At 34.1% G+C, this 27,638-nt stretch overlaps 1 protein-coding gene across 2 annotated transcripts in view; it reads right to left on the reverse strand.

Moving 5' to 3' along the window:
• Col3a1 (collagen type III alpha 1 chain) overlaps positions 1-27,638 on the reverse strand; it is a 39,373-nt gene that overhangs the window by 11,456 nt on the left and 279 nt on the right. For both annotated transcript variants that reach the window (XM_042688306.1, XM_042688305.1), the window contains exons 2-34: positions 17,839-18,041; positions 17,560-17,610; positions 16,982-17,095; positions 15,533-15,613; positions 13,993-14,046; positions 13,176-13,229; positions 12,426-12,479; positions 11,790-11,843; positions 11,575-11,628; positions 10,853-10,906; positions 10,161-10,205; positions 9,984-10,037; positions 9,584-9,628; positions 8,910-8,963; positions 8,366-8,464; positions 7,779-7,823; positions 7,574-7,672; positions 7,321-7,374; positions 6,685-6,792; positions 6,482-6,535; positions 5,871-5,969; positions 5,478-5,531; positions 5,241-5,339; positions 4,876-4,929; positions 4,711-4,764; positions 4,283-4,336; positions 3,663-3,716; positions 3,304-3,348; positions 2,697-2,795; positions 2,504-2,611; positions 2,187-2,240; positions 558-611; positions 402-455 (exon numbers count right to left, since the gene is read on the reverse strand). In XM_042688306.1, the coding sequence (XP_042544240.1) occupies positions 402-455; positions 558-611; positions 2,187-2,240; positions 2,504-2,611; positions 2,697-2,795; positions 3,304-3,348; positions 3,663-3,716; positions 4,283-4,336; positions 4,711-4,764; positions 4,876-4,929; positions 5,241-5,339; positions 5,478-5,531; positions 5,871-5,969; positions 6,482-6,535; positions 6,685-6,792; positions 7,321-7,374; positions 7,574-7,672; positions 7,779-7,823; positions 8,366-8,464; positions 8,910-8,963; positions 9,584-9,628; positions 9,984-10,037; positions 10,161-10,205; positions 10,853-10,906; positions 11,575-11,628; positions 11,790-11,843; positions 12,426-12,479; positions 13,176-13,229; positions 13,993-14,046; positions 15,533-15,613; positions 16,982-17,095; positions 17,560-17,610; positions 17,839-18,041 (2,312 nt within the window). The remainder of the gene's footprint in view (positions 1-401; positions 456-557; positions 612-2,186; positions 2,241-2,503; positions 2,612-2,696; positions 2,796-3,303; positions 3,349-3,662; positions 3,717-4,282; positions 4,337-4,710; positions 4,765-4,875; positions 4,930-5,240; positions 5,340-5,477; positions 5,532-5,870; positions 5,970-6,481; positions 6,536-6,684; positions 6,793-7,320; positions 7,375-7,573; positions 7,673-7,778; positions 7,824-8,365; positions 8,465-8,909; positions 8,964-9,583; positions 9,629-9,983; positions 10,038-10,160; positions 10,206-10,852; positions 10,907-11,574; positions 11,629-11,789; positions 11,844-12,425; positions 12,480-13,175; positions 13,230-13,992; positions 14,047-15,532; positions 15,614-16,981; positions 17,096-17,559; positions 17,611-17,838; positions 18,042-27,638) is intronic.

Genomic DNA, 27,638 nt, shown 5'->3' on the forward strand with positions numbered 1-27,638 from the left:
CCTGAATCCTAATTGTTAAATGGCAAATTATAGATGATTTAGGTAGAGAACTGTATAAATAAAATTAATTAAATAGAGAGATTAGGTAGAGAATTGTATGTTGAAAAGGAATCTCTATCAAAATTCTGTAAGCTTGAGAGACAGTCATCTACAAATAAATATTGTCCTTGTTCAATTATTATAGTTCTCCAGCTTATTCCTTTAAAAGATCATAATTTAAAAATTATATCTTGTGGAGTTTAGATTTAAGAAATTTAACATTCCCTTGTATGCTGTATATTATTAAACATAGAATCCTAAAATTGAGCCTCAAGGGGCATGGAGGGCAGGTAAAACAGGAAGTACAAGCAGCAAAGGCTTATATAGGGTTAGAACTTGTTGAATATATCTCTGATACTTACAGGGCCACCACGTGGTCCAGCTATTCCTGGAAGTCCAGGAGCACCACCTTCACCCTAAGAAAAGAGAAAATGAATAACAATATTACCACTGCCTTGGGTCTAGTACATTCAACAAAAGGTGTTTTATTTTTATTTTCAATTATTGTTATTTATTACCTTATCACCAGGTTGACCAGCTGGACCAGGGGGACCAATAGGACCAGTAGGACCCTAAAGGAAATATATATACATATAAATATATATATATATATATAAAATTTTGGAGAAAACAAGACCATTTCTCTTATTAATCAAATAAGGTGTATATAAACGTATTATTTATCCAATAAATCAGATTACATGATTTCTGTCATGCCTTGAAGGATATGTTTATTACTCAGAAAAATACTGAAGAGTTTAATAAACACTTGGTGATGGTCCTAGAATAGTAAAATTGAACAATAGTTTACTCACTCCTTTATTTTGATTCTACTGAAGAAAATGAATAGTATGTGATATAAGATCTTATTGTAACAGATCTTCAAAAACAAAGTACAGTACTTTATCCAACTGCTTGAAATTTATAGTAATTCATTTAACTATACAAAATATACTTGAAGATATTATATCTTTGAATCTCAAAATTTCATGTATTAATATTACCGGTATTAGATCAATGAAATGTTAGGCATCTTACTTTTTTTCAGGAGAAGAATCACTATGTGGCCTACATTCGCCTCCAGCTTCTAGACTCAATTCTCCTTCCTTATCTCCCTAAGTAGCTAGGATTACAGACACTGCACCCAAACTAATCACCTTTCTTAAAAATAGTTTAATGGTACCTTTCTAATCTATGAAGAGAAATATATCTCTGAGTATTTTAAGATATGTGTGATAAGTATACGTATGACCTGAGGTAACTATGTTTAATGCCTACGGAATGATTTTTATTGCTTTAAACATCTTTTAAAAAATAATTATTGATACAAAGGAAATTTCTAATAAATGTACAGGGAAACACACTTTTTGGTTTAATTTTCTCTAATGTTAACATCTATAAAACTATATATAAGATCAAAATGACATTGGAACAATTCATACAGATTTTACCAGTTATATATATGCACTCATATGTGTGTATATGTGAGAGAGTGTGTGTTATGTATGTGTAGCTGTATCCAGATTTTATCACATTGGTAGCTGGCCTAATAACTTTCACTATCAATATACCCAAATGTACCGTCACCCACAGTTCTCTGCAGTCGCCTCTTCAAAGTCTTATCTGTCTCCCTCTCTCCAGTTCCTAACTCTCAGCAGTCATTAGTATGTTCCCCATCTCCTGAATATTACAGGAATCACACATTTGACAGTCTTTTGAGATTAGTTTTTCATTACTTGGCTTGATGCCCTTAAGGTCTGTATACATTACAGGGGTTGATAACTTATATATGTATATTACTAGTGAGTATTTTGTGCTGCAAACACAGCATAAGATTAAAATTCTTATTTTTTAAAAAATGTTTTCTATCTAATGAGCAATAGTAATTTGATTTTAGTGACTTATATTGTTAACTTTTGGCTCTCATTTTAGTTTTAAGAGTTTACCATTGTTAGTTCACTGTAGATGACATTTATTTTAAATCATGTAAACAATCAAGTGATTTTGAGTGTTATAAAAAGTGTAAAGGTGGTAAGGTATGGTGTCACTTCTTATACATAGCTTTGGGGAATAATAAAATTTAAGATAGGGAACTGTCCTATACCATGCATAATTAAGGCTGATTTTTCCCAAACGTGATCACTCACCCGGGGGCCGTCTTTTCCTGGAACACCATCAGCACCTGCACTGCCTGGTTCACCCTGTCAAACAAATATGATCAGTACAATACTTTCAGTACAAGCACCCTTACTGCAACTCAGCCAAGAAAAGCATCAACATGGGATTTGTTGGGATGCATACTAGGTTGTGTGATTCAGTCATTCTTGGAAGCCATTCCAAATTTCACTTACAATAAAATGATAACGTTAATTTTGAAAACAGATTACTTTCCAACAGCGTGGTTTTTCTCTTAATCAACAATGTCTGTTTTATTACATAATAGAGTTAAAAAATAATTCAGTACCTTTTCACCTTTTGGACCCGGACCTCCAGGACCTCCTCTTTCTCCAGGCATTCCTTGTAAACCAGGGGAACCAGCAGTACCAGGTGGCCCAGGAGGACCAGCAGGGCCCTGCAAATGCACGGTAAGTAGTAAATCACAAGGGAACGAAAATGCATTTTCGACAGTCTAGCAAAAATAAACTTTGTGAATTTACCTTTCCTCCTTCCGGACCAGGGGGACCAGCTCCACCTCTAAGACCTGGGGTCCCTGCTAGCCCAGGAGGTCCACGTTCACCAGGGGCTCCAGCATCACCCTGTCATAAAACCATGTAACATCCACATTAAAAAAAAACAAGATCCAAAGCCAAAGAAAGACATCATAAATATTGTATACTTTTGACATGGGCCAGTAGGTCATAACTTGACTTTTGTACTTGTGTAGAACTTGTAATGGCTGTAAAACAGGTCATTAGTTGTGTGGGGACATAGGTATTTGTCCACTTAAATGCTGTTCATCCTTGAAACATTTATTATTTGGAAGAGAGCATTTTCAAACTTCCTTTATCAAAATAGCTTTCCTATAGAGAATCAATCATTAGCAGTATTTTTCCTTGGATATTTCAACCTGGCTAATTCTGTACTGCTTATTAATATAAAAAAACAGAATCTTTAAAATGAAGTGAATTTAACAGATTATAAATGTCTGGCATTTCTCTAATTGGAATCAACAAACACTTGCAATGCTGTGCTGGACACACTAAAATGTATTATTAGTCAATTGTTGTATCACTTATTGAAGACGATAAGAAATTGAACTATCACCTTGCCTCCAGGAGCTCCAGGAGCACCAGCTTCACCCTTTGGTCCCTGAGAGGTAAATGTTACATGATTAAATGTTTATCATAGTGGTTATGTAAGTATAAACTACATACACATATTATTTGTTTGTGTATTCAGATTTTGTTTGTTTATTCAGATCTTGAAGATCTGCCTTTCAGTTTTTTTACTTAATGGCAAAAATTAAACTCTCAAGGTTAAGATTTAATTTTAAATGCTTTGTTTGATAATATTTCAAAACTAAATGTCAAAATTTAGATTATCATGGCATGCAAAAAATGCAAAAGGATTGTTACTATTTGTTCTTTTGATTTCTGAATTGGAATGAGTAGAATGCTACTTACTACTTCACCAGGTTTTCCATTTTCTCCTGGAGGACCACCAGGACCAGGTAGACCCTGCAAAGAATCGTGTTTGTATTATAGGATGACTTTATGCATTGCTTATATAAATGTAAGCAATGTAAACATAAGTAAGCATACTTCTCACATGTAAACATATCTATGCAAGCTATTAAAAATGGTTTTCATATCTTTCAAAAATATACATTTTGAGCTATTAAGATTCCAATGACAGAAATGAGGTAATGATACATTACAAACTTGTATTTATCTATATTTTCAGTTGATATACATACATGTACATAATTAATGAATATGTTAAGATGAATTTAGCTGTGTAGATTTATATCATAAAAATAATGCTGAGCATATGGAACTACTATATAAACTTAATTTTAAAAATAATCTAGTATATGCATCCTGGCTTAGACTTAGAACATTGGTCGATTGGTTTATTTAAGTATGGCAGACAGACTCACAATTAAACTTCTAATGAACTGCAATTTAGTAGGTCATGAAACTTTGAATAGTCAATTTACTCAAGAAAAATAACTTTGAACGTAAAGCATAGAATTGTCTGCTAAACCCAAGTACCCAGTGGCATTTAAAGAATAAGGTCTTACTTGTAATCCCTGTGGGCCAGGAAGTCCTGCATCTCCCTTGTCACCAGATGGCCCCTATGTCAAGAAATACAATAATTAATATATTCCATTATAAAATATATTATATGTTATATATGTTATATTATAAAACATATTCCATAATAAAATGTACTTTTATAGTGAGTGTAGAGTTGACATCTCAGCAAGTCTCAATTTAGAAAATAAGAATATGAAGAGAGGGGGAAAAAAGCCTGGGTTATGGAAGTCACCCAAAGCAGACAGGTATGACATACATTTAATGCCAGCAGTTAGCTGGGTGAATAAAACAAGTGGCATAATTGTTTTAATGAACTGTAATGATATAGTCATAGATCATATGTTTTTTTGAAGCCTAATGCCTTCCCTCCCTCAATCTTACTTTGCTCTTTGATTTATATAAGTAAACTTACAGTAGGTCCTGGGGGACCCTGAGGTCCAGTTTCACCATTCTTTCCAGGAGGACCCTAAAAATAACAGAGAAGTGGGATTAATGGAGATCACAGAGAAGTCCTAATATTGGGGATAGATAAGTGTATTGATTAGAAGGCCAAAGATAATTAGAAACGTCAACATACTGGAAGGCCAGGTCCTCCAGGGCCACCTCGTTCTCCATTCTTACCAGGAGCACCCTAAAAAAGCAGACAGCACTTACTAATTCTAACAAAAATCAGTAATCTTTTGGTTTTTCTTATTTTCAATCTCTTCTCTCTCTCTCTCTCTCTTTCTCATACACACACACACACACACACACACACACACACACACACACACGCTCATAACCATTTACACATGCATCATATACATTTTCCTGTGATGTGGAGTGCAGTCTGTTTAGGTCATCTTTACATTCTCATGTGGAAAGTCTGTTATCTGCCAAACGCCTATTAAAGATAAGGATAATGGTAACAAAGGATAATGATAGGATAATGAAGGAACTCACATCATTTCCTTTAGGACCAGGGAATCCCATCACGCCAGGCTGACCTCGGGGACCAGATGGCCCAGGAGGCCCAGGACGCCCACTATCTCCTTGACTTCCCTAGGGAAAAGAAAAATTTCATTCAGCAAGGTTAGCTCAAAATCAGACAAAGATATATCTTATGTCAAATGTAGTCCCAAATACCTATTATGTTTTTTTAACTGGGTTAGTAAAATGAATTTTTTAATTTGTACATACGGGAGGTCCTGGTTTTCCATCATTTCCTGGTCCCCCGGGGCTTCCAGGCGTACCCTAAATAAAAAGAAGTCAGTTTTCAGGTGATTGAAGATTTTAAAAAAATAGAAATTCAGCAGAACCTATTGCTACAATTTTGAGATTTTTCATTTACATATATAGTATCATATTTGTTCATCATTTTTCTTTTGGTCTATAAATCATCTTAGTCAAGTGTTTAATTGTGTAGCTCCTTGATCTAGATCTATCCTGTTTTCTTAAAATAATTTTGTTTTGATTTTCTCTGAGCCTTATAAAAGATGTATTTGGACTTAACTACTCTTTGATCCATCTTCATTTCCCTTGCGTACTTTCTTCCGAAATTACAATGTCATTTAATCAAGAGTTTCTCCATACCCTCATTCCTGGGGTTCCAGGGGCACCATCTCTGCCAGGTTCTCCAGCCACACCTCTAGGTCCAGCGGGTCCTGGACCACCACGTTCCCCAGCGGGACCCTAAGTTGTGAAATATATGAATGAACTTTAAGAGAGTCTTTATTGACCTAGATAGCAAGAATATTTAGGTTATAACTATTAACATTAATTTGTCTCATAAAACGAGTTGGTGCATTACTGACATTCTATCAAAACACAATTGAAGCAACCATGATGATCCTCAGATTTTTAAAACAAACTGCGTTATTGAGCGTGACACTATATTTATGTGCATTTAAAGCCAAGTGTCTCTGATGGTTTAAAAAAAGAGCTCTCGGGCACTTTATCTTTTTCATGCGATGCTGCTCAGATAAGTGGTCTCCAACTTATAGGTGGAGATCAAATGGCTTACACTAGTTGCAAAGCCAGGAAAGTGGCCATGGAAGGCCTAGAGGTCAGTATTTTACAAAGGGAATTACTTTTTTAACTCTAATATATTTCTCTCAGATATTTAGGTTTGCATTAATGAAACACTTACATTATACCCATTTGTAATATTAACATTTAAGAAAATAGAAGCTAAAGTTTTCTACCTTTTCTCCTGGAATACCATTTGGTCCTGCAGGTCCTCGGAATCCAGGGGCACCCTAGAAATAAGGAAAGTCAAACATTTCAGTCTAAAAGATTAGAACTTGTTCATAATTCCTGAATACCTCATCCAAGGTAAAGTTCTGAATACCATTCGATGACAATGGTGTTGCTTTTCATTTAGATGACCCCTGACTAGAAAACCTACCCTTTCTCCTGCGGCACCTGGAAGTCCATTTGCACCAGGTTCTCCGGGTGATCCATCTTTGCCATCTTCACCTTTAGGTCCTGGAATACCTGGGGAGCCAGCTTCACCCTAAAACAAAAAATGGAAGTAAAATAAGGCATCACAACTGAGTCAAGTTGTAAAGTAGTTAGCTGTTGCCTTCTAGTTATGTTGCAATTTTCAAAGAAATAACCAGACCTGGGGCTTAGCACATTGAATCACACTTGAAATGCCATTCTGAAGGCAGAAATTTAAGGATTATCGATCAAGATCAGCCAGAGCAAAAGTTAAAGTGTGACCTCAACCGAATAACTGGGTGCAGTGGTTTGCACTTGTAATCCCAGCTATGCAAGAGGCATAAACAGGACAGCTGGTGTTTAAGATCATCCCAGACAAAGAAAAAGAAAAATAAACAGAAAGACTAAAAAATAAAGCAGAAAGGGTTGGTGCATGGACCAAAAGGTAGAGCATCTAGCAAGTGCAATGCCCTGACTTCAATCCCCAGTACCAAAAGGAAGAAACAAAAAAAGAGTGAAAGAAAAGGAGAGAAAGAATGGGAAAAAGGAAGAAAAAAATAAATCAACAAACAATAGCGGAGTCTGTAGTGGCAGTACTTACACGTTCACCTCTTGCTCCAGGTTCTCCTTTAGCACCATTTTTACCAGGTTCACCCTAAAAGTGAAATCAAATCTTGGCTTAGAAAGAGGGAAGACTTGAATAACAAAATCACCACCAGCCAGACCTAAGTGAGTGTTAAGACTGAATGAAACCACTATAAATGCAAGTGAACAGGAGCAAAAGAAATGCAACGAATCATTTTCATGAGCATTAAACCACGACTTCAGATAACAAAGGAAATAAATCAACTTACTGCACTGCCTCGCTGACCAGGAGCACCATTAGTACCAGGGGGTCCTGGAGGACCTCTGGCTCCCATTAGGCCTGGAGCTCCAGGAATTCCAGCTGGGCCCTAAAAGCAGTCCAAGGACATTCACATCAGCAAAAGTTGAACTCGACTGACTATTTCACTTACATTTCACAAAGGAGCATGTGGATGAGACATGGAGGCTGCTTACCATTTCACCTTTACCACCAGGACTACCATTGTTCCCAGGAGGGCCCTAAAAGAGAGCATATTGTAACTAATGCTCATATTGTATATTTTGAGTTTGAAGTATAATTGGAACACATCATGTGTAGCAAAGAGGTGATTCTTCTAACCATAGTTCAACCCATGAAATGTAAAAAGCGTTACCATTAGTTCAATAATTTGAAAATAATATGCACTTGGTTTAAGTCATTTAAAACATCTATTATGTACCAATAGATTATTAAAGAATCTATTATGTACCATAATCTCCTATCATAAAAATTCATAATTGGAGATTATGGCACATTTTTCAAAATATCAGATAATTGTACTATCCATCCTCCAATTTTATAGAAAGTTAAGACTTGTGAATTCTAGAATAACCCAAGACCCTTCCCACAAACTACCATATTCAGTACTCATCCAATAAGTACCTTTATGACACTAGTTATTTTAGGGTACTAAACAAAATTTGTACATTTTATTTTATTTTTCTTGATAGAAACATTGAAATATTTGTCAATGACAAGTATACTAGAGCCCAAACACTCAAATGGAGTGTTTGATACTTACAGGAGGACCTTGAGCACCAGCATGTCCTTGAGGTCCAGGTTCTCCTCGTTGTCCAGGGGAGCCATTTGAACCAGGGGACCCTGCAGGTCCAACTTCACCCTGACACATAAAACCTGAAGTAATTAGTTTTACTTGCCACTTTTAATCACTTTTCAGCTCGGATTAAATGTATCTTGCCTCATATAGGCAGTGTATCACCAGCTATGTACTATAGTTAGTGTACCCCTACAGTTTAACAAAGAATGTATGCAAATAAATGGTAAATATACTCATGACTATGTGATATTTGTTTCTCAGAAAGAAACTGGTAAAAGAAGACATCAGAAGACATACAAAGAGTGCTGAATGCTAGAGATAACACTTCTTTAGAATCAAGCACAGACATTTAAAGTTATGTATAGGTACGAACTGTTTGTTTGACTGGAAAAATGGGTTGCAAGAAGTAAACTGATGTTTTGTATTGTCTGGAAAAATGGGTTGCAAGAAGTAAACTGATGTTTTGTATTGTTTCCAAAACATGTATTCTAAAGAAGCTCATGCTTACCTTAGCACCAGGGGATCCAGGGAAGCCTGCAGTTCCAGGGGGACCAGGAGGCCCCTGAAAAAAGTTAAGTAGAATATTCAGAGCTCTTAATTAAAACAATGACTTGTATTAGTAAATCATAAATGGACACATATAAAATATAGAACATATATATTCAAATAAAAGTAGCATTTGTCATTCATGGATAAATATTATATGGAGAAATAATGTGGTAAATGAAAACCAGAAATGTAAGGTTAGAACATTTGTATTCCTCCTTCCTGCTGCCATAAAGTCTGTGACTTTGTATAGAGTACTTCATCCTAAGGTTTTGTACTCTCATTTACAAAATCGAGATAATCTTACTATCTATTCTGTATGGCTGTTTTAATTGTGATATCCATTACTGGAGGCTAACTAATGCTGTGGATACCATATAAATGTCAGCAAATATAAACATTTTTAAAAACTTGGATTTTGCTTTTGGTCTCAGATGTTTATGCATCTACAAGTAAAGTATTACAACAAATCAATCAATTTTAATCTCTAAATTATAAAAATTTGTCAACATGAAGAATGTATGTATATATGTGTATGTATGTATAAATATGTTACTCAGAGTTATATATGCATAAATATTACTCTGAGTGACATATATTGCTTTGTAACAAAAATATAGATACAAAGTCACTTACTGGTTGACCGTCGCTACCTCGAGCACCATCATTGCCACGAGCTCCCTAAAATAAGAAGTTTGTCTTAAATATTTTCTTAATTATGGAAGACTTATTATAAGTGATAGTCTGGTTAAATTAAACCCAACTGAATTGAGTCTTCCTAGAGCATATTACTAGTTAGAAGTTTTGAGAGTCAACTTGTTAAAATCTGACATTCATCCATGATCCAATGGAGAGGTGGTTTCTGTATTTGTAGAAGGCAATGAGGACATAATAGTTCTAATGGAATACGCGAAATCAAGCAAAACGACTCAAAAATTCAAGAGAGAGCAATTGTGAATCCCTAAACACTTTCCATATACTTATAGCTAAAATGTTCCTGTGGAGATTTTGAGTACAGTCTTATAGAAATACTCACTGCAGCTCCAGGAAGACCTGGCCGTCCTCTCTCACCAGGAGCCCCTCTTGGACCCTGCAGAGTAAAATGGATGATTTTACGTTAAACCTGACATGGATAGCAACAGTTGGGAAGAGGCAAACCAAGTTTGAGTTAGTTTAGTATTAATCCTGAAAATTAAATAAGGAGCATGGTTACCTGGGGCCCCGGAGCTCCGTTTTCACCCGGGAGACCATTTTCACCCTGCACATAGGCATAGAAAGCATGTTACTAATTTGTTTAGCAGCTAGGTTCTTTTATAGTTTCAGAATATTGTATGGATGAAAATATTATGGCAACTAAAGAAAAAATTCATTGCCAAATAGCAAATTGTTATTAATATGTATTTATGAAAAAAAACTTATCTTTTAAAAACATGGAGACTAAACAGACCCCCCCCCCCCGTTTTTTTTTTTTTGTCGGTCATGGGGCTTGAACTCTGGGCCTGGGTGCTATCCCTCAGCTCTTCAGCTCAAGGCGAGCGCTCTACCACTTGAGCTACAGCGCCACTTCCGGTTTTCTGGTGGTTTATTAGAGATAGGAGTCTCATGGTCTCTCCTGCCCGGGCTGGCTTTGAACCTCGATCCTCAGATCTCAGCCTCCTGAGTAGCTAGGATTACAGGCGTGAGCCACCAGCGCCCGGCCAGGCCCCCCCCCCCTTTTACATGTAGACTTTTCAAGTTTTTAGCTTATAGAGACTTTAATATCTCGGATGACACTAGTTTTTAACTCTTGGCATGTAGAATTCAGAGAAATATAAGGAAAAGGTTAAGCCCCATAATGTATATCTTGCCTATAGTTTTAAAGTGCAAACGAATCTTCTTACAAGAAAAGGGTTTGGGAGGGTTTACCTTTAGTCCAGGAGCACCTGTTTCACCCTTTTCACCATTGCGTCCATCAAAGCCCTAGGAGGTAGACAACAGTAGACAAATATTAAAATATATTAACAGCACAGAATAGTTGATAAACTTTGCATTCAACTGTATTCATGAGATTTTTATTACATAGCACTCTTTGCATTGCTCATTTAAATAATGTACACTATCTTAAATCAATTCAAGACATATGACATTGACTTCATAAGAAAATAAGTGCAACTAATTAGAAAGTACTATATGGTCAATCAGAAAGTTGATTTAACTCCAACTGCAATAAACATACCTTGCTGTATTTTATTTATACTAAGTTGATATATTTTTCATTCAGTCAAACCTCCTTAATTCATTATGAAAAAGACGAAAGCACTCAACTCAATCTATAAATTATATTAACTAAGTCCATGAGAAGAGCATAATTTATAACATATTTTCTGTTTGTGATAAGACCAATTACCCTATACCAATACTTTCCATATGCTTAAAATAATCTTAATATTTTTATATATTTTTTTATTATATATATATTAGTTTAGTCAACAATGCAAGTTGTTAGATTTTTTTAAAAAAAGAAATAATAACAAATAGTTGTCAATCAATTATTTTGAACAGGTACTCATTTGTCCAACTAAGATGACTGCACAACTTAAATGTAAGTAAGTAGAACAGCTTACAGTCAAAAAAGAAATTCAACTTACTCTGTGTCCTTTCATACCCGGGAATCCAGGCATGCCAGCGGGGCCTTTGATACCCTACAAGGAATGGATGAAAAGATGTTATGGATCTTTAAGTACAATAAGCATATGGTAGTAAAGTGCCTTCTATTTTAAAGCTTAACTAATAAAAATAATTGTGCAATAATTTTAATTTACCAGAATGTGACTAATTCACCCATTAGGTATAAAAGACTTACTGGAGGTCCAGGTAATCCTCTCTCTCCAGGTCTTCCAGGTCTCCCTGATTCTCCCTAAACGGAAAAATAAAGAACACTTAAGGGGTGTTGTACAGCAAAAGTCATTGTAACCAATGAGTGATCTAATTACTGTTTTCAGGAAGAACTCACTAATAGAATTGTTCTAAACCTAGGTTGAGAAGTCAACCAAGTAGTAAGATCGAGTAGTTTCTCAGACTTTCCATTGATATAGAAAGAGAGGAATTTGCCATTGAAAAATAAATAAGAGAGGATGGCATACTTTTAAAGGTGTTTATAAGTCTTCAAGCCTATATGGACTGATGTGAAAATTTTCCAGTGTAAGACAGAAGAAACACATTCCTTCTCTAGTTAAATGATAATATCTCTAGATGACACTTCTTGACAGTTGGAAAGCATTGACGGGGTTCTGTTAGTTTAGAAGTCAACAAATGGTGTCTATTGATGTGAAAATATAATATGGATAATCCACTACTACTATGAAGTAAAATGATCTGAGGATATAAGCGAGTTGTTCATGGATTTTCCTTCTGAGGTTCTGGTGTATGGCTCATGATGCTTAGAATATTCAGGTTCAATGTTGACATACCCTACCCTCCTCAGTTTTTTAACACTTACATCTTTTCCAGCAGGACCAGAGGGACCTAAAGCACCAGGAGGTCCTGGAGGGCCCTAAAATAAGACAATAAAAAAGTATATTTTAAAATTTTGGTTCCATTTTATTATTACATAATAAGCATCTATTTTGGAAACTAGTTTCAATAGCTTTCATCATGAAAATGATACTCTTAATATATCCTTATTTTATCCATTTCTCTTGTTTATTAAACTTACTGTAACAAACTAAAAGCATCATATACCATAGCATAAAAATTTCATACTATGTATACATGTTTATACAGATATTTTTACATTTTTGATATATTGACTATAAATATACAGGTATTTCTAAATATATGGAAATATTTAGGATCTTTAGTACATTAAAATAATCTTACTTTACTTCTTATTTGCCTGGCAAATACTTTTGCAGGACTCTTTAGATTATGTTTATTTTTAACTACATTAATATATATGTACACTGGTACACATATCTGTACACATATGTGTACATAAAATTAAATTAATATTTAATAGAGTTTGTGTTATTAACTCTGGGAAATGGATTATTGTGATCACTCACTAGGAATTCCTAAGGTCTTTGGATCCAATGCAAGTATAATAAAATGGCATCTATTATATAAAAATTTGATCATAAACATGTATACTCTGTAGGAATATATGGATGTTTTAGAAAATAAAGTTTCCATTAAGAAATCAAATGATCTCTATTGTATTATAAATTTGTTAATGGTAATTGTTACTTACTGCGGGACCAGCTTGTCCAGGCTCACCGGGGGGACCTTGGTATCCTGGAGAACCCTAGTGAATAGAATAACTTGTACATATTTTCAAAATAACACAATATTCATATGAATCAGTTATATCTTCAAGGTGGTAAAAATAAACCCATGCACCAGAATTTGTAAATGTATTAAGGAAAGTTTTGTTAAGTTTACCAAGGGTAAAATCCATTCTTTTCAGGTCAGAATAAAGTTAATGCATTCATTTCAGTGTAAAAGGAAAGCCATATTACAAGCTAATATACAATTTAATTTTATCAAGTTCTTTTTCAGCATTTAGGCTTGAACTCTGAAATTTATGCTTGCTAGCAAGATATCCTATTTACTACTTATGCTATACTTTCACCTTTTTGATTTGGTTATTTTTGAGATTGGATCTTTGTTTTACCTTGGACTACTTAAGCCTAGACTCAATCTACCTCTTTTCCTTCCCAACAAAGATAGGATGGCAGGTGTATGCCACCACATCTTGTCATTGCTTGAGATAGGGCCTTGTGAACATTTTGCTAGTCTGATCTCAAACTGCCTAATCTCTGCTTCCTGAAAACCTAGGATTACAGGTATATTACCTGTTCAGCCCCAAGACGTGAATCACTAATTAGTGTAGGAAAAAAGGAAGTAAATATAAACTTTAAGTATGTAAAAAATGTAATCAGTTTCTCCATTGTGAATACAAATCTTAACTGGGATTATGGCTTGTGGAAGAGCTAATTATATCACAATCCATAGTAAATTGATTTGTATATTCGTGAAGGAAAGCATAGAACTATGGTTATACTTACAGGGGAGCCAGGATGACCAGAGGTACCAGGGGGTCCTGGGGGGCCAGGGGGACCCTGAAGTAAAAATTTGAATGATCAGTACTAAGCAAATGGATATGAAATACACTTAAATATCACTTTAAATGAAATTACACAAGAATCAATCAAAATTGTCTTACAAAATGCTGACCTTATCCCTTAAAGATTATCCTGAGCTATGTAGAAACCAATTTATTTTCTGGCAGCCAAACTCAGCATGGAAAATAACTATCTCTATACTATAGGTTCTGTGATCAAAATCTCTAAAATAATTATGTTAAATCATTCCATAGATTTATAACTATATTTATGTAAAATATCACAGAATTAGATTGACATGGAGATAAAGAATTATGCAAGAGAATCATCATACATCAGACATTGTTATACACTTAAGTTTATAGCACACTGATTTATCATCAATACAAATTAAACTAAAAAGCCAGTTTTATAACAGGCTACTTCTAAATACCAACAATGAACACAAACAATATTTAATAATTAAATTTTCTACCATGATCACATTTCTAAAATCAGTGATACTATAGTTTTTCATATCTTATTCAAAATAGAATTACAGTGTGTACATAGCTCGGATCCAATGTTTATGTAAATTTATATAATTCTCCTTGTGGCTTTGAAAGATCAAAAATATCACAGTGGAAACTGTACAGTGTTTTTGTTTGTTAGTTCTCTCCCCTCCCCCCATTTATTTTATAACCAAGGATGTTAAACAGGCTAGTGAGATTTATTGGGTAAAATTTTCATAGTCTGTATTTGGAGAAGTCACAAATATCAAGTTCAGTGGTATAAACAATTATCTATAATCATGGGAATTTAGTGACATGCTTCACTATCAGTAATAGAGAGGTCTCCTTCCCATTGGTCCTCTTGAGAAGCTATTGCAAAACAAGACTCATTTTCATGAATCACTGTCCCTACCCACATATGTTTAAGTTTAATGCTCTTCTTCATTTTCTCTTATTAAAACTCTAAGTAATTTATATTGAAGAGAGCCCAGGTTCAAAGGTCAATCACTATTATTGAATATATATATATATATGCATATAATTTAACAAATCGAATTCTTGAAACATTTCTATTTGGTTTGAGAATTGGAGGGAGATGGATTTACATTGGATCACTATCAAGAAAATGACATTACTATCTAGAAACTGATATAAAGTGAAGATTCTAAACAACTTGGGTAAGATGAAAAGTGGAAACAAAAAGAAACAACATGGGACTCAAATTAGAGACTATAGGAGTGTGACACTAAAGCATTGAGGTGGGTAAGTCCTCTGACTCAGCTGGTCAATAACAGGAGAGGCCGTGAGGAAAAACTGAGTTAGGTTAAGAAAAAAAAAGAAAATGTGCCCATTTTCTTTCTGCAACCTTCCAAGAGAATTAGCTACATTGTACAGTTCAAAAAAGACTATATTTCTAAAAGAACTTCCCTCAGGACTTAATAAACAGAAAGGCTAAATGATACTCTAAAATGCACAGAAACATTGGTACGTACAGCTGGCCCAGGATAGCCACCAATTCCTGCTCCTCCTACTCCAGACTTGACATCATATGAATCATACTGGGGAGAATAGTTCTGTTGTAAAGAAATCAAATAGATAAATATAATCATTTTAATATTTACATCATAGTTCTTTTCAAAACCATTTAGTTCTATGGAGTATTATTGTTCCCTTGTAGAAGATCTTTGCATGGTAGCAGATGTGGTATGTGTTCATTACCTTGTTCACCAGGTCTCTCTGTGGCTTTAATATGTGGCATATTATAGAAATGCTTGTTTAAGATACCATCATTTCAACTGTGTTCAGTGTTAATCCCCTCAAATTAAATCCTATATTTTTTTGTTTTTTTAAAATCCTATATGTTTTTATTGAATCACTATTCCAAAAATTTTATTATTATAGAGGATGTGCAGAATATTTGAATCTGAGAGTCTTGAGATAAAACTTTTGATTTGAACTGAAAAGTAGAGAATTAAGATGTCTTCTTTTCAGTTAATAGAACAAGTCAAATTTAAATTCTCTGACATATGCTTAATAGCCTACAGGTTGCACCAAACAATAAGCATCTTCATAGAAAACAAATTAAAAATAAGAAAGTTTCATATGATTATCGAATTTATTTGGAGCTTATTTTGACTCCATATCCAGATAGTTCCTACTTGCTTACCAGCATAAGAATAAGTTAGACAATCTTCTTTGCTAAGCAGGGCCTTGTGCTTGTTTTATTTTATTGCTCTATTACCTAACCCAGACCTCTATGTTGGATTTTTATAAGTTATTTTGAAGATAACGTCTCTGAGATTTAATTTTCCCTCCAAGTTGAATTTGAGCTGAGATTTTTCATCTCAGCCTCCTGAGTAGCTAGGATTACATGTATGAACTACTGGTGTGGAGATCTAAAATATTTTTGAAAAGCACTGTTTTAAAACTCATAAATATTTGTGTCTAAATGTTGTTTGAACCATGAGCCAGACGCTTTGCTGTATTTATTTGTTTGGTCGTTTGTTTTATGTGCCGAGAAGGTCTGGTGCTAGTTCTCAGGAGAAGGATTATGGTGATGGCTTAGTAGAAATAGCCACCTAGGTATGAACAATCCTGTCTATTTGAGGTCAGTAAACAATGCTCACAGCACTCTCACTGCTTTGTGCCCAAGCTTTCAGAGACTTTACCAGTGGGAGTAGAATTTCTCAAATATAGTGAGTATCTGAAATACCCACTGAGAAATTTGGAAATTCTGAAAGGAGATAGTACCAATAGCATTAGCATTAGGAGAAAAAGGGACTACTTATACAGCTCACAGAATAGTACCCAGCACATATAAAAAAACCAAATAAAGATGTGTTAAGTACACCAAATAAGAGAAGAGTTACAAACAACTTGCAATTGTGACATGTAATATATGCTAAATGAATCAGGTTCTTTTTAGTTTTGTAATTTATTACCTGGCCAACCGTAGGACATGACTGACAGATGCCAGGGCTTCCAGGAGGACCTGGAGCTCCTGGTTGTCCTGGAATACCGGGATCACCATTTCTCCCAGGAATACCAGGTGGGCCCTAAAAAAAAAACAACAAATCAGAGACAACAAAATAAGTAATAGGAAAAGACACAGTGATTCAAAAGTTATCAGGTTGTTTTTTTGTTTCTCTTTTTTACAGTATTAGAAATCAATACAAGTGATATATTTTCTTGGGAATAAATATATGATATACCAATCCTGTGAGTAATTTAAGTGTAATACATTTCTTTGTACAGGTGCTTATGTTTTGTTTTTCTAATTGGTGCTGGGATAAAAACATATAAAACTTGGAAAATCCAAATCTTTGTATGTAAAGTTACGGATTTTCAATGTGTGCCATTTACCATCAACTTGTGTGTCCACTATTCAAATATGAGAGGCAAAAGGGTAGGTATGATTAATAAAAGCTCAGATATAGAAAGGATATGGAAAGAAAACGAGCCAGCTGTTCCCTCAGTATCATTAGCATTAATTGAAGGATGCTGAAGAATCTTAACTTACTGGATCTCCCTTTGGGCCTTGAGGTCCTTGGCCATTAACTACAGGAGGAGCCTAAGAAATGGGAAAGACAAGAATTAAACAAAACATGGAAACCTCTTTCTACAAACTATGGCACAAGTTCATAAATTCACATCTAATCCTTGGTTATACTTTACACACCAACATGACTGAGAGAGGAACAACTTCCATTTCTTCTCAAGCTCCTATGATAGAGCTATGATAGAGGATATACTCATGTGTTTAAATATGAATCTTAGCTTAAATCTTCTTTTAACTCACAGGAGTTGAAGGCTGTGGGCAGACTGCACAACATTCTCCAAATGGAATTTCAGGATGGGGGCAATCTAAGGTTTCCTCGTCACATATGATGTCATCGCAGAGAACAGATCCTGAGTCACAGACGCATATTTGGCACGGCTCTGGTTTCCATACATCTCTAGGCTGATAGAACTGACCAAGATGGGTGCATCCTTCTTCATTATCTGGAAAATGAGTTAGAGGATATAACATTTCCTTATGTCCTGTGGAGATGTAGCTTTCTTATGTTAACTTGAATATTTACAAGACTAAAAGTAGAGTTTGGAACAAATGGTTTCTCCTTTTCATTAGCAAAGCATATTTTTTTTTCCTACATAATTTTCTAGGTAGTCAAACTGTTCAAAACACAAAATCTGTTTATCAATATAGAAGCAGCACACCATACTCAGTTTTAAGACAACAGACATTTTAAGTTTATTTATAGTAAATAAAGACCAATGGATATCACAGAGCAGGCCAGCATTTGTTATTAATGTGCAATTGAAGTTAAACCTTGGTGTAAATCAAATGCTATTCTCTTCTTTAACAGCAGATGGGAACATTAAACAAAAACAAGGATTTTTTTGTTACTAACTCTGAAGACCTTCTGGATTTTATTAACCTACTTGAGAAATACAGGGGAAAACTAAGTTAATCTTGGCAGTATAAACCTCTACCAGATTTTCTTGGGAAAATGTTAACAGACTTACTGTGTGTATTGAATGTCACAGCTAGTTTTGTTGGGCATCAGTAGATCAACTTTACAGGACATAATATATTGTATCTCCCAAATGGATGTAAAGAAGTTTTCAAATTGTCAAAATAAAAAGATATTTATAAAATCAACACTGGCAAGGAGTAAGTAAAAGCAGTAGGAAAAAATATGAATCACGACCATATGTATTTGTGGCTTAAAACATCAAAAAATCATACTTCAACCAAAATTTTATTCTTGATTGCTAATTATATGCAAGATACAGAAATTTCAGCAGTTATTAACAATGAATCAGCTTAGGGGCTGCCAACATAAAACCTGGTTTCAATTCTTACAGCTTTAGCTGAGATTGTGGTTACATACAAAGTTAATTATCAAAGAGTGTAATGACAGTTTGCCAGTCACTGAGCAAATAAATATGTTTCTAAACATCTGTAAAGATTTTTTTTACAAACAATGGGCTATTAAATACTTTTGTGTTTTTGTGAGACAGTGAAAATTATTTTCTCAAATAATGCCTGAAGAAGGCCTACTTTGAAGTTAAATCATTTACAAATATGTTCTGTTGACTAGTGGCCACCATGCCTTCCAGTGGTCCTTGAAGTTCTACTGAATGTAGAATTTCAAAATATATAGACTATATGGAATATCAAAATTGCTTCCCATTTCCTTGTGTCTGTAAGGACACCAATTTGCTTTGAAACTTCTTGATAGATTCAAGAAGCTTAAAATCCCTTCCTACTTTGTGTTATAATTTTCCATTGTAATAGCTAATAAAAGCGTGAGAGTTTGCATGACATTTTAAACAGGAAACAAGGGCTCAGCTCCTTCCATATCTGAAACAGATGTATGAGAACATGGGGAAGATATATTTATCTAAAATATTTCATTATTCTCTAACAAAAAAGCCTGAATACTAAAGGCTTACCTCAGTTCAACTGAAGTAGGATTTTTGAGTGATTTTTTGGAAACATATTTTAGAGAAGACTAAATAATCTTTTCCATATTATTAACAATGATAATATGAGAAAAGGTTGGCATTAAACTCATTTTTTTCTCTAAGTAGAACTGACACAAAAGGATGTAGAAAAAATTGTAGAAGAAAGTTGCAAATTCTGAGGTAGAAAACTTCAATAAAATTATCTGAACCGTATTCTTTCTTCCATCTTTGTTTTGGTTCCCTTTTTCAAAATGGGGACCATTTTTAACAAGTCTTTAAATCAACATGAAATATTAATTCAACTTAGATTTAGCTCAAGATTTTCCCAAACTGCCTCCCACTCCGTGGAAAATACTGGTAGATAATGTTTATTATTCTTTTAGCTCTATCCTTCATTTATTCCTTCCTTCCTTTCTTCCTTCTTTCTTTCCTTCCTCTCTCTCTCATTCTTTCTTTCTTTCTCTCTCTTTCTCTTTCTTCCTTTCTTTCTTTTTCTTTTCTTTCTCTTTCTAAAACTGGATCACAATAGCTTAAACAGCTATGGAATACCAACGGCAAAAGTTTCCTATGTTCTTTGTCCTAAATTCACAGGAATCTTTTCCCCTTTTCTATTCATCTTTCTAATTTCTATCTCACTGAGAGAGTGATCTCACACCATCAAAATACAGTATTTTCCATGTGCTCTGAAAAATAAAATTGGATAAATCAGCACAACACTGACTTATTAAATCTAGAAATGAATTTGTTAAAATTAAGTCCAAGTGGCATAGTGGTTTAAGAGGTAGAGCGCTCACCTTGAGCTGAAGAGCACAAGAACAATACCCAGGCCCAGAGTTCAAGCCCCACAACCAATAACACAACAAAAAATTAAGTCCAATGTTATATCAGTAAAGTTATTTAATTTCTTTTTTCTTAATTTCATTAGAAACCTTCTTAATGTTCTTTTCAAAACACAAAAGCCTCAGAAGATTTAATGATATGTATCTGTAATCCTAGCACTCAGGAAGCTGAGTCAGAACAGTGACTAACTCAAAAGAAACCTGGGTCAAAAAAATCAATGAACATTAAAAAATAAACTTAAAAAATAAACACCAAATAAAAAAATCAACCAACATAAAAAAAACTTAAAAAGTAACACCAAAGCCTTAGTATGAAGATAAACTTATCTTATTGTTATATTATTTTTGCTTCAAGTATATTATGATTTAGCTGTAAAACATGAAATTGTACATATTAATGGGGTATAATATATTGTACAAAAACACATGAAACTTTGAAGAATGTTTAACTCAGGTTAAAGATAATTGATCTTCTCAAATGTTTATCATTTTATTTTGCTGAAAACTAATAAAATCCTTTCTTCTAGTTTCATGAAATAACCAATACATTTTCGTTATCTAGAGTCACCCATGTCTGTAATGGCGCACCAGATTTCTTGATCCAATCTAATTGCAAATTGGTACCCACTGCTCTCCCTCTATTGTCCCATACTCCCTACTCTCCTCAACCTCTGATAACCAGCATTCTATTCTCAACCATGACATCAGCTTGGCAGGGGTAGGAAAGTGGAGGGTGTTTTTTGCCATGCTTATGAGAGTTAACATGATATATATATAGTCAGTTCACTTTAGAGAGCTATGTTGTTTTGACTAATAAACCAAAATTAATGAAGTCCCAATAGTTTCAGTAATTTATTTCATATCCATTTGAAAGAAAGATGAGTGTCCTAAAAAGTAGTAATCAGCCCTTTCTCTTTTTCTCTATCTAGATCTCCCTTGGTGAAAGAATGGAGCTTTGAGTTGCTTCCTCTAATGTATTAGACCATATATGGTTAGCAGTGTGTTTTATTGGAAGCCAAACTCCTTGTAGAGATGTCTATAACCTTAATTTTAAGTGCCTAGTTATATATGGAAAAAAACATGACAAAGCCAAGGGGAATATGTGTTGTTTTTAAGAATTAAATGCTCTAGTTAACATTTATAATAGAAATAGAATAGAAAATGAGATTCATCTTCCATAAGTCTTCTCATATTATTCCTTCCTTAGGTAGCTATTTTCAGAGCAACTTTGCTGAAAAATTTAAGCCGAATATTTTTGCAAAATTACTGAAAGGCAAATAATTTCATTTTGTTACAAGAGAAATGAATAGATTTCCCAGTACTTCTTTTATTGTTGCTTAATCTTAGTCTTCCTGTTCCAATTCTACCTCCGATGTCATTTGGTGCCCTTAAATAAAGGGAGGTTCTGAACTAAAATTACTGCTTGTTACCACACTACACTGTTTTGGGGGGGGGGGAACACACTTCCTCCTTAGTACCTGAACTATAAAACAAAATGTAGCTAGCGTATGACATAATTCACATTTGCCTGCTTTCTTCTAGCTTTCTTTCAGAGCTTTAGAGAAAAACAAAATCAAGTAACACTTTTTGAAATACTTAAATCACACTTTCATGGTGGCTTTTCCCTCCATTCTTATGATGTTAAATCATGTTGCATGGGAAGAATCTTTTGCTGTGACTAAATATTAGTACAATTGTGTTTTTCTTAATAACATTTGGGGAGTAAATAAAATATTCCCTAAAATATCTTAAAAAATTAATTTAGCTTGAGTGACAGGTAATTTTTTCTTTCTGATCTTACTGAATTCTTTTAAAATCTGGAATATTAAATATTTATAGGTGTTATATAAATTAACTTCATATTTTTCTATTACTTTAGAAAGTTGAAGTTTTTAAGTGTTCATGTGATTTTCAACTATGTTTGGTTTATCTTTAAAATGATAGTACCAATGTTTAGAAAGTATAATTTTTAATTAAATTTATTCTTTATGTTATATACTGATCAGACTAACATAAAAATATGCCAGAGAAGTGAATGAAAGGATTTTGAATGAGCAATCTATTGATCTTATAAGAGGATAATTTCAACTTTAAAATACTAGGGTTTTTGGTTCATATCTATTTTACCTAGCCTTCCAAAGGCTGAGATGTGAGCAGTACTAATTGTCATCTTATAGATGAAGAACCTATGAAAAACTGCAATTTTGTCAAGGTTAGATCATCAAGGGTAAAACTAAGACTTGAATCTAGGAAGACTGTCTCTAAATTTGATACTCTTGATGACAGCATTCTATTCTCTTTCTGTTTTCAAAAAGTGAGTAGGATTAAAGAGGCCAGCTTCAAAAATTTGTTCCATATGGTTCTGAAAACCTGGATGTTTAAAATAAGAGACCTAAAAAACAATAACAACAGGCTGTTAAGGGATAACCATTTTCTGCAACCCATCTTTCTCCTTGGTTTCAAAACAGGAAAATACCATAGAGAGTTGACCTCTATTGCTTATTTTGTCTTGACCTTATGAAAAAGAGCTCTTTCTGATAATATCCAGACCACCAACAGAATGAACATGTGGCTCGGAGAAGCCCAACCTACATTTTACTGGATGCCAAGGGTAGGATTGTACCAGATAGGCTGCTGTATCCTGGGAAATAGTATGTGAAGGATGACTCATTAAGACATTAAGTTTCAGAAACTATACTTACTAAAATGATTCATTCAATGAACTTCTAACTTCATTATGATTTTCCCTTGAATGTGTCTTGGGCATTATAAACATGCTAGGAAATCCCTTGAATGTGTGTTGGGTATTATAAACTTGCTAGGAAATGTCAAAGATAATATCTATGATTTTAATTTGCTTGAGAAATCTAATCGCTATTTGTTATCTTCTATAAGGAAATATCATAGAAAATAAGTCATTAAAATATATGACATTTTACTGAAGCAGCTTTCAAGGAAAATTTAACTTTTAATAATTTACAGATCATTTACTTTTCACTTTTAGAACTTTAGGGCCTTTTGCCTTTTGACCTCTTTAAATGTTTCATTTTGGTCATAAAGATTACATTTTAAACATCAGTGTTTGACCCCAGTCATGGAAAAAAAACAAGGATTTGATTAGTTAATCTGAAAGGAATCCACTTCTGCTGTGTTTTCATTAGGCACAGACAGAATTTCTGGTGGTTAATGTTACTCTCCAAACTGAAGTTAACAAATGATTTGTGTGAAAGAAGCTATGTCATTTTTTCCATTGCCATCTTGATATAAAACAGGCAAAGCTTTTTGCAGTGAAATTCTGAATTTAAAAAACTGTTACATGATTTCTTTTTCTGAGTGTGGAACAGTGAAATAGCTTCCTCCTTCTAATGAAAATTAAATAACTCTTCTTTTTCTTTTCTCTTCCTGTCCTTTCCTTTTTTTTCTTTTCTCTTCTTTCTTTTCTTCCTTCTTTGTCTTCCCTTCCTCCTCCTGGCCCCCTGCCTCTCTGGCTCTCTCAAAAACTGTTCGGTGAGGCATTTCCAGAAAGTTATTGCAGACTTGGAAACTTTACAAATGTTTTCCATGTCTAGCAAACGCAATAACATCTTGCATCTTTAAAGCTTTAACTCAGAAGCAATCCACTTTAACAGCTTCAAGTTGGTGATACCACTTGATGTCACAAAATAAGAGTTAGGCTACATAACTCTTTACAACTCTGCACAAAGGAAATATCATTCAGAATAGAAACCATGGAGTTTCAGTATTTAGCATCTTCTTTTTGAGTGACAACTCAAGACCTGACCTAGAACAGAAGGTATGGGTTGGGGCTTTCCTGAACAGTTGTCTTTTAGCCTTAACTGTTATTCTGATAAAATTATAGACAATAGTTGTTCCTTAAAAAAGATGTGATCATGATTAAGACAGTAACCCAGAGTCAGAATGATAGTTAAATGGCATTGACTATGTCTTTCCTTCTTTCCCAGAATTGTTCCAGAGAAGTTTCTTTCTCCTCGTATAATGCTGAGCTGCTGGATTCTAGAGTTAAATACAATTCCTGTACTTTTAGGCCTTTAGATCGTCTGATGCAGAATACTCTAGGGATGGCAAAAAATACAAGGCATCAGGAATGAATACATGAAATGTATGTCAATAGTACTTTATTTCTCATGTACATTTTCACTGAAATAGTAATAATTTTTGGTTAGATCATAAGCTTCTGAAGTTCTTCTTTAAAAATTTACCAGTTCAAAAAATATCCACCCATTCTCAGTTTTACAAATGTGTGAATTCATTTATTGCCTTATAATTTTTAGTATATCCCTTTAAGGACACATAATTACAAAATAAGTAATGTCTTCTATTCCAGAATTATCTATCTAGCATTTAAAAGAATTTTGATTCCAGTCTTCGCTCTTTTTTATATACTCAACTAACACACCAAATCTGTTTGATGACTGCTACTTAGAAAGCTGAACAATTACATATTGTCTCCTCTTAAAGGTACAATTGTTCATGCTACATTTGGTTCATTTGCCCATGTTTCAGTAAGCTTAACTGCTTAACTTATCAGTGGTATGTTGTTTAAGCAAAATGGAAAATAGTCTCTCAAAACATTGAACAAGACTCAATTTTCTGAGTTAACTCACAGGTTTGTATTCAAAAACCTATTAAAGGTCCACAGTTAATTTTGTTAGAATTATCAGCATAATGCAATATAGAAGCTCAACTATTAGAGTATACTTACTTAAAATGTTTTCCCACTCCAGCCAAATGAAGCAAGATTACTTCATAGCCTTTGTCTATACATTTATCTATATAAAAAGCAACGGGCAATATACTTATGTCCAGTAAGGATGACATCAGTCTTTTGAATATGTGACCAAAAAATGCTTCTTACTTTTAAATTTACTTTTACAGATTCTTGGAATGTTTGTATCATGTGTTCTTATGTGTGCTTGGAAACATTTAAACAGTAATATTTCAGGGGCTGAAGAATTTTAGTAACTTATAATTTTAATAACTTATATACATTGTTTTCAGATCTCTTCTAAAATACTGAGCATTATGCCTGTATTTGTAGTACTTTGCCTGTCAGCCACTAGGTGGCACGCCTTTGCACTTAAAATCTGGCATGTTTATAAACCACAGGAAATATAAAACAGACCACGTTTTTCCATTGCTGGAATAAAACTCTTGAATAAAATAAAGCTTTCACAAATCTGTAAGAAGACCAAATTTTTTTGCAGAGACATGTTTTATACTCCAGAAAACTCCTATGAGAACACTACAAGTTAGTTTTTTTTTAGTGCTGTTCTGTTTGTGGGCTTGCTAAAACATATTCCAGACAACCAACCCAGAGGTATATCATTGTTCAGTGAGCTCCCTGTCTAGCACCTCGTGATGCCTCCCCAAAGCTTATCCGCAGGAAGAATTTTCTGATACAAAAAAAAGAACAAAAAACAAAAAAAACCCAAGTGAATGTAACATAAACTGTCTTAGAATATCTAAACATCTTTTTCACTTCAAACAACAAAACAAAATGTAAGCTGAACAAATTCCTTTTCATCTTTGATAAAGCTTAAAAGCACACAAACAAAAAGGAGAAAACAGAAAAGGAACTTATGTGATGTCAAGATTATGTAGGCATCCAACACTCTTTTCTTCTCTATAGATGGACTGAAAAACAAAACAAAAAAACTATACTGCTTTAATCTTCCAGTTCTTGGAACTACTCGGTACCTATGAACATTAGTTGTAATCTTGAACAACACCCCCTCCCCACCCCAAATTGGTATTTTTTTTTAATATTTGAGAACTCTTCCCCTCCCTCCAAAATTGAAATCTTTCCTGGGGTGTAGAAGGGTATTAGTCACTTGGAATCCTAGGGAAGACCTGGAACTTGTGGAATGGCATTTTACTATGCCACTGGAAGAAAGGGAAAAGGAAATAAAATGAGAGGTCAAATGAAGAGAAGTAAGGATGGTAGAAAAATAAAGCAGATGGAGGCTTGAGGGCCCAGGGGAGCAGGGAGGGAGTGGCAGGAGAAGGAAATGCAGAGGAGGAGCAAGGAGGAGAGGTGGTCTTGCCTGCCGTGGGGGTTGGGTGATGAGTGAGGCAGGGAAAGGGGAGGGGGGCTCCTGAGGAGCCAAAGGGGGTGGAGAAAGAAGGAGGAGGGGAAATAGAGGCAGAATGGCTGAGGATAAGAGGAAACTAATGAACAAGGAATATGGGTGGTTCTCTTCTTTTGTGGCTATGAACTGACTACAATTAAAGAAATGACTGAATATTTCCCTCCACCCACACTTGCATACATTTTGTGTGAGAACATCAAAATTACTCGAAATTATAAATAGAAGAAAATAATTCTCATACAGTGCTTGGAAAATTTAGGTTTAACAAACATATTTGCATACAAAAATCGTTATGATTTATTTTACTTATCTATAAGCTTCACATTTATTTCTAGGAACGTTTGTTCTCTTAATTTGTCCAATATTTTTTGACTATAAGAAAAATATGACTCTATAAGGACATTTTAATGCAAATAATGACACAAGTGGTATTATTTTGGGAAATAAGAGCATGGAAACGATCCTATCTTCTTATTAGAAAATATAGAACGTCAATGTTTTTGAAGTTAAACAAATCAAATAACTTTACCTTGTTTGTAGAAAAGTCAAAACATTCCTGTTGAAACATTTTTAAAGATATTTTCTTACTGAATGTAAATGCAGTTAAGCAGAACATGAAGGCAATAAAGGCACTTAACCATAAGCTATTGGAAAACTATGGATTAATTACTCTTGAATTTTCTTGAAACACAATAAAAACAAGAATGAGGAAACATTTTTAGCAATAGGTACTTTTTTAAGGAAGAGTGATTGATATTTTGTTGTTGCTATTTTTAAAATAAATCTAAAATAATTTTAATAATATGCACAATAATTACCATTAGATTGTTCTTAATGTATATTTGTTTTAAATATATTATCAGTTTGCTCAACATCCTAACCTTACAGAGAACCAGCACACAAAGAAGAACATAAAACTAATACAAGGGTCCAATAACTTCCAGACTGCCCAGGGAAACATTCCAAGATGTTAACAATCAAGCCTTTTAAAGCTATTTTACTAAGTTTAGCATAAAAAAGAAGTTAGTGCAAGCAAACATTTACCTTAAACAACTACAGAACTTTAACATGCCAATATGAGGTTATTCTTTTCTAACACAAATATAAAAGAAGCAAAACTATAATCAGTATCCCATTGAACAATTGGAGGCTTCTAAGAGGAAATTATCTTTCAAGAG

The sequence above is a fragment of the Dipodomys spectabilis genome, unplaced genomic scaffold, assembly GCF_019054845.1.
Source record: "Dipodomys spectabilis isolate Male_0828 unplaced genomic scaffold, ASM1905484v1 ptg000115l, whole genome shotgun sequence".
NCBI classification, from domain to species: Eukaryota; Metazoa; Chordata; class Mammalia; order Rodentia; family Heteromyidae; genus Dipodomys; species Dipodomys spectabilis.